Consider the following 7,464-nt stretch of genomic DNA (forward strand, 5'->3'; position numbering starts at 1 on the left):
AAAAATAAAAATAAAAATTTATTCATTAATTAATAAAAAAATAAATAAATACTGCCAGCACAGTGCTAACAGAGGAGGATTTTAATATCTAGTTTACAATCAAAATACAATAAACATCCAGTAAACTGTTAACTTGAGTGTTATTAATTTAGTCCTGAACTTTTATATTGTAAAGCATCGAATTATTAATGATCTGGATTTGATATGTAGCTGGGACACGTTCACCAAACTGCATAATAAAGTAAACAAGCTGTTAAATAATAGCCTTTATACAGGCTATATATCTCACACACACACACACACACACACACACAATCTCTCGGTTTGTGTCTCTGTCTCTGTCTCTCTCTCTCATATACCTCCAGGCAGATTTAATCCTGGAAATAAGGAAATCAGCAGGAAGTTTCATATCTGCAGATGAGCCTCACAGAGGAGTGCAGATGATGCAAAAATAAGTTACAGAAACCTGTGTGAATTCAGACATATCCTGTTGAGTCACAACAGGGTTAAGAGTTTCACATATATTTATTTATTTAAGTAAATTGCAATGGTTTTGAAATAAGTTGGCAATTAAGTCTTGCCCAAACTTTTGCCACAATTTCAGGTCTTTTTCAGTATTTTATTTTCAGTGTAGCAGGAAGTGGACATTTTTCTGACACCTGGCAACCCCCTGATATCCCGCTAAGTATCTGAATGGTTCAAATCAACACAGTGGCATAAATAAATGCCGCTTACTGCACTTATGCTGAATATTTAAACTATCATATGGTATCATATCTGAATTTAGTGGATCCTTACATCAGTCTGCAGAACCCTTCCTTGCTAAGAACGTCAGTTCCTGGTTCTGAATGGTGAAGTGAATCTTGCTGGAATATCTGGAATCCCATTTCCCACCCATGGGGCATGTTGGTGCAGCTAAGAAACAATGGCTTTTTCTGGGCAACTAGCCATACACCAATGTCTGCCATGTCTTAAAAACAACTGATTCTTTCTCATGTTTAATAAGCAGGTATGAAGTCACATGGTGCAGGAGAAAGCTTGAAGCTGACTACTGTATCAGGATCTCAGCATGAAAATCAGGTCAACATGCTTTAGCACTTCAGTCATGAATCCTTCCTTGAAACAGCATCACTGCAGTCGGGTTGCTGCTCTGCTCTAAAGCAGCTGCTGGGGTGCTATTATATTGCGGTCAGGACCGAAATGCAAAACCTGGCTCTCGGTGCCGGTAACGTGAAGAGATATTGTGAGTGCTGGCACTGTATGGAGAAGTCAGTGTGCTATGCCACGGTTCAGGACCTCCACTTGCATCTTCCTGGAGCAGAACACAAAGAGAAACGATCGCTCCTTGCCCTGGCATTTGAAAATAACCGAAGCTTCATTAGACGCTGCAGCAGGTTTAGATTTAAAGCGATGTTACACTGTTTATGCTGGAATGCAGGAGACACAGCAATCTGGCTGCAAGCAATGTACATAAAATAGTACCGTCTGGTTAAATGATTCATTTGGCTAACCAATTGATCCGTGTGAAACCATTTATCTTAGTGAATAACAAAATTCTCTATTTAAAGCTTGAGCGTGTGTTCGCATTCTACTGGTCTAACACCACAGAACCTTATACGTAGCAGAGCAGAATTCCCTCAGACGGTTTGAACGCTTCCTGTAGCACTCAGTCATCTGGTATCGGAGTGTTGCAGTTTCCGTGGTAAATGTGCACGGGTCCTTCGCAGCGGAAATACAGCTGAAAAACGTCACTGTAGCCGTGGTCCCTCCACCAGGTGCACAGCTGTCGGTTCCAGCCGCAGTCGAGGTGGTGGAAGAGCTCCGGATGCTCCATGCCTATCATGGTGAAGAAGTCCTGATCGCCCAGGTGGCCGCGGAAGTGATATTTCTCGGTGAGGTGGGCAACGCGTTCAGGCTCAAGCAGGCGGTTGTAGAGCGCAGAGCGCCGCATGGTCTCCAGATTTAGCAGCATCACACCGCTGTTGAAGCCGGGCAGGCCGTCAGGAGGAGGATCACCTACGCGGGACTTGTGGTTTTCCTTGCGATACTGCCAGAAGGTGTGTCTGAGGGGAGGGAAATAGACAATAATAAAATCTTTAACTAAAATTAAGAATTAATTAAAAAATAAAGGCAAACTTGACTCCAAAGGCACCAACTGGGATGCCTCCATCACCTACAAAGGCCTCCATCACTCACTCACATCACAAACACACACACACTCACCTCACAAACTCTCTCTCTCACACACACAAACACACTCACTAACCTCACACACACACACTCATTAACCTCACCTCACACACACACTCACTCACCTCACAAACACACACTCATTCACCTCACACACACACACATAGACAATAATACAATCTTTAATCAAAATTAAGAATTAATTAAAAAATAAAGGCAAACTTGACGCCAAAGGCACCAACTGGGAGGCCTCCAACACCTACAAGCCTGGTTCTTGTTACAAATTTTTATTCATATGGCAGATGAATGGAATGAGTCTGAATTATTTTAATTACCAAATTAGTATTTTGTTGCAAAACTGCTGTTGGCAAACACAGCTTTGACAAGCCCACAGTACGAGGCGATCGTGCAATTATTTATTTCAATAAATAAGAGGATTTTCCCCTCTTTTGTTGTGTTGTTACGTCCTGGGTTTCACGTGATATGAGGCACGTGGTGTTTAGTAGAGTAGGTGTCTGTTGCTAAGCGTCAAGCTGTAACAAGCTGTTACTAGGCTTTTCCTGTCTACGACAAAGCCCAACATTTCAAGGCTAATTCTTTTTATTAAACAAACAGAGATGTTAATTAATAATAATGATGTACAGCTCTCTTAGGGTTTCCTTTAACTTCACATGTCTATGTATGAATCTGCCCTAAACCATGTCAAAGATTTTAGTCAAGGCGGCTTTCTTGTGTCTCATATTTGAAACAATAGAAATTAGGGAGCTCTAAATAAATAGCAGTAAATTACTCCCTGTAACAAGTTCATATTTCATCAAGCACAAAGCTGTAAACTACTACAGTACAACAGTAGAAACCTTTTTCAGGTTGGCTGCAGCTTCAGGAAATGCCGTAATAAACACTGAGGATGGATTTAAGGGAGGCCCTTGAAGTCGAGCACCTAGGGCAAGTAAACAGGAAGAGGCATTTTGCCCTAAAAATGCAGTCCACTAGCCTTCAGGACAGCTTTAAAATCTTAGCTGCCTCTTCGCAGGTTGCTTTGGGTGACATCCGAGGAAACCAAAACTCTATACCCCTTATGATGAGGAACGCTCATAATGAGGCAAAATCTTTTTGATGTCAAGAGCAGACGCCACAGGAAACTTCAGAGCTCTCTCTCTCTCTCAAAAGAATGAGTGTGTCAAAGCTGAGGAAACAACAAAGCAATTTTTCGCTCAGTTTCAAGATTTGATTGACTGAAGAGGAGCACAAAGACAAATCGTTAGGCATCATTAGCACTTTTTTGCTGAACCAGAGGATTCTACATAGATTCAGATAATAAGCATTAACAGTTCGAAGAATTGGTGAGGAACTGATTTATATTTAAAAAAGACATATACTTGTTATTTCAGCAAAACACACCATTAATGAAGATACGACAGGAAGGTCATATCGTAGGGTTTTAGGTATACAGGTGTGTCATCTGTCACCACTCATATAAAGCACATAAGTCTGTTGTACATCAAGCCTTACAAAAGTCATATCTAAATACATGTCACATCACGTCACCTCCAGCTCAAATCCCCAAAAAAAGCCAATGTTTGAAAGCCAATGCTGACATTTGAAATTACCAAAACAACCACGCCCCTAACCCAAATGGGTGTCACCCCTGTTTTGATAGCTCTGCCCCACACATACATACGTAACCCAGGCAACTATTATGGTGGAACCTACTGGGGCATCTGGCCGAGGGTATATTTTTACCAATAAATGAACTCAATGAGTAATACTATGGTAATACAAATGTGTTTTTGTAGTACTGTGTGTTGTACCGTGAAAGGTTTATCTCCGTTTCACGTGGAAGACGTTCAGTTCTCTCCAGTGCTGTAAAGCTGATCCTATATTAACACAGGTCCTACTTCTTGCCTTATCGTAAGCCTTTTTTCGCTTTCCGTTTTTATCTGCCATGTCAATGTTTCAATCGCTTTCGGCTAATGTCAGACATGCGCACTGAACTTTCTCTCCGCCACATATTTACAAGTCATGCCCCTTTCTGCTCATTGGCTACATGTTTGTTTTGTTAGCATTTCTCAAACATCGTGCACCCCACCTTTAAGTCCAAATAATTTATAATCCCACTCTTCGGTATCACCAAGATGACAATGGATCCCTTTTGAGTCTGGTTCCTCTCAAGGTTTCTTCTTCGTTATCGTTTCAGGGAGTTTTTTCTCACTGTCGTCACCTCAGGCTTGTTCATTAGAGATAAATTTCAGTTTCAAACACTTGATGATGTCTATCATTAAAAATGGAATACAAATAAGACTGAATCAAATTGAATTATCATCAGACACAAAAGCTTTCATGCTTAGTAGAATTGATTTTTTTGCAAATACTCATTTTGTTTGGTCACGAATATTACATCATATATACATTTTCTATAGAAAGGACAGTTTATACTTATGCAACGCTCAAAAAAACATGTGAGTTAAAAACATGTGAGGAAGCACTGATTTGTGCTGAATGTGACTGTGATGTGATGTGACTGATCCATATTCATGATAACTCTTAGAGTAAACAGTTTCTCCTAGTGATGAAATTCCTAGAAATGTGGGCATTTCCCCTTAAATTTAAAGAGAAGATCCTAGTAAAGAGAAGTTATTCATAAAGTATTTTAACCCTTAAAAATAAAAAAAGTCTTAGGACGCTGTTACTAGCAAAACGCGGTTGTAGCTGCCTCTCTACAATACTACGATAGAAAAGAGGTGTTATTTGTGCAGTAACAGTGTTTAGCTCAGGAGTTATTGACTCGGGAAACTCCAATCTGTGAATATGCGGCCAACTTCCCGCTCCTTCAGTTCTCTCCAGTGCTGGAAAGCTGATCCTATATTAACACGGGTCCTACTTCTTGCCTTTATCGTAAGCCTTTCTTCGCTTTCTTTCTTTGTTTTTATCCTCCATGTCAATGTTAAAACCGCTTTCTGCTAATGTCACACATGAACACTCTCTCCGCCCATATTGACAAGACATACCCCTTTCTGCTCATTGGCTACACAATTGTTTTGATTTTTGTTTAGTTTGTCTGCCCAACGCAGTTTTCTGAAGCATTTCTCAAACAACGGAGACCCCACCTTTAAGAGTTTCTTTATTAGAGGAGAAAATAACTGAAAGGTGAAGAGGGAGAAGAAATGTGTTGTATACAATATTTAATTATTATAGTGAGTTAATAAGACGATACAGATTAGATCGTGTAGGGATTATTGTTGTGATCAATTATATTAGAGATAACATCACTGACACAGAGCAGAAATGATATTTGTCTCTGTGACATTTCTGCTCTGTGCTCCTTTTTTTTTTAAAGAACAACCAGAGTCTACAAAAGAACGTGTCACCTAGTAACAGGGTCAGTCAGTTTTATCTCGCTGTTGTTTTTTTCTTGCTCAGAGTTGCACAGAAACCTGCTCTGGTGCTGAATCACTGAAATTTTGAAGCTAATTTAGGAGCTCTCTGAGATCATTCTTAGAATCCAGGCCCTGATCTCCAAACAGAAGACTAAAGTGGACCTGATTTATCACTCTGGATATGACCAGATTTATTGCTAAACTGAAAATAGGTCCAAGCAAGTACATAAGAGAGTTGGGGGAAATTCGGTGGGAATATTTGGTTCCCTCATGAGCAGCATGTGCCCAGTAATTTATGGGTTTATAAGCATCTGAAACTTGTTTCGATTCTGTAAAAGTTTTAGCTTGGTTATATTTACGCAAAACGTTTACACACATCTTTAATGAAAGGACGATGAACGAGGCAATTAGTAAACGAATGAATCTGACATCTGATGTGATGCCTGCTGTCAGCACTCACAGGGGAAGATCTTCACACCGAGAGCAACCACATGCGCAGCGTAAACGATCAGAAACGTCCACGATGAACTCGGATAATAAACCCGTCGGCTACTTGTCTCGATCGTTATTTACTGGAAATGAAGTCATTTTTATCAGCAAATTTATCATTGGTGGGATCATGAGGAATTGGTTACATGCTATAGAAAAGAAACCTAATTACATCTTGGACAAATCATTTTACACCAACGAATACAAATGCAGCAACACCATTAGATGATACTAAATATAGAGATTTGGAGTTTGTGGCTAAAATGGAAAAAAAAAAACCTTTTCCTACAGTTTTAAGCTGAGTTAGTTTTGTGATGTGGTGATAACCTCAGAGTGTGAAAAAGCAGGACAGTGTGAAATTCACAGCATGAGCACTGATAGAGATGCAACACTGTACCGTAATGTACTGTACTCTATCTACTGTACTACTGGACAAACATCCCCACATTCTCTTGTCAGGTTTGTGATTCTGATATTCTAGCATTGAGAATCTCTTCTCCAGGAAAAGCAACACGACCGAGAGCTTTGGCTCTGAGCTGCTAGGTCGTCTGCTTTTGCTCGGTGTTCAGCCAAGGCCACATGAACAGAACAGAGTGTACCACACCTAAGCCAAGGCATCTGATCGACTCACCACACTGTTCTGTGCAGAAACAGCATGTCTGCCTCTCGTTGTACTTATTCAAGTTATCTACAGAGAAAAACCTTGCTGAGTCTTGAAATTAGCACTTTTAACATGGAAGTAAAATGTGCAGTGTGTGTGTGTGTATAAATAAAAATTTACAAAGGGTGATGACAAAGCATCAAAATGAATGTAAAAACAAAGTGAAAGTGAATGTTTTAGTGAATGTTCCATACCAGGTTGTAGAAGTGCACACACACATCTTTATAACGGACATTCTAATCACAATAATCTCAATTTCACTCACTCATCTTCTACCGCTTATCCGAACTACCTCGGGTCACAGGGAGCCTGTGCCTATCTCAGGCGTCATCAGGCATCAAGGCAGAATACACCCTGGACGGAGGAGTGCCAACCCATCGCAGGGCACACAAACACACTCATTCACTCACGCAATCACACACTAGGGACAATTTTCCAGAGATGCCAATCAACCTACCATGCATGTCTTTGGACTGGGGGAGGAAACCGGAGTACCCGGAGGAAACCCCCGAGGCACGGGGAGAACATGCAAACTCCACACACACAAGGTGGAGGCGGGAATCGAACCCCGACCCTGGAGGTGTGAGGCGAACGTGCTAACCACTAAGCCACCGTGCCCCCAATAATCTCAATTTGCATTACTTTTATATAAAATAAATATAAAATATAAAATGTCCATATAAAATGTATGTTAGGAAAAGTGCAGAATTAAAGTCAAAGTAAAAGACTCTTTTAAAGGTGGGGTCT

General features: G+C 40.5%; 1 protein-coding gene across 1 annotated transcript in view; it reads right to left on the reverse strand.

Moving 5' to 3' along the window:
• Window positions 1–142: 142 nt before the first annotated feature.
• Window positions 143–7,464, reverse strand: part of xxylt1 (xyloside xylosyltransferase 1) — a 45,331-nt gene continuing 38,009 nt past the window's right edge. Inside the window, exon 5 of the mRNA XM_060876343.1 lies at window positions 143–2,063. Coding sequence (XP_060732326.1) covers window positions 1,667–2,063 — 397 coding nt within the window. The 3' untranslated portion in view covers window positions 143–1,666. The remainder of the gene's footprint in view (window positions 2,064–7,464) is intronic.

Source organism: Tachysurus vachellii, chromosome 1 (assembly GCF_030014155.1).
Source record: "Tachysurus vachellii isolate PV-2020 chromosome 1, HZAU_Pvac_v1, whole genome shotgun sequence".
Taxonomy (NCBI): Eukaryota; Metazoa; Chordata; class Actinopteri; order Siluriformes; family Bagridae; genus Tachysurus; species Tachysurus vachellii.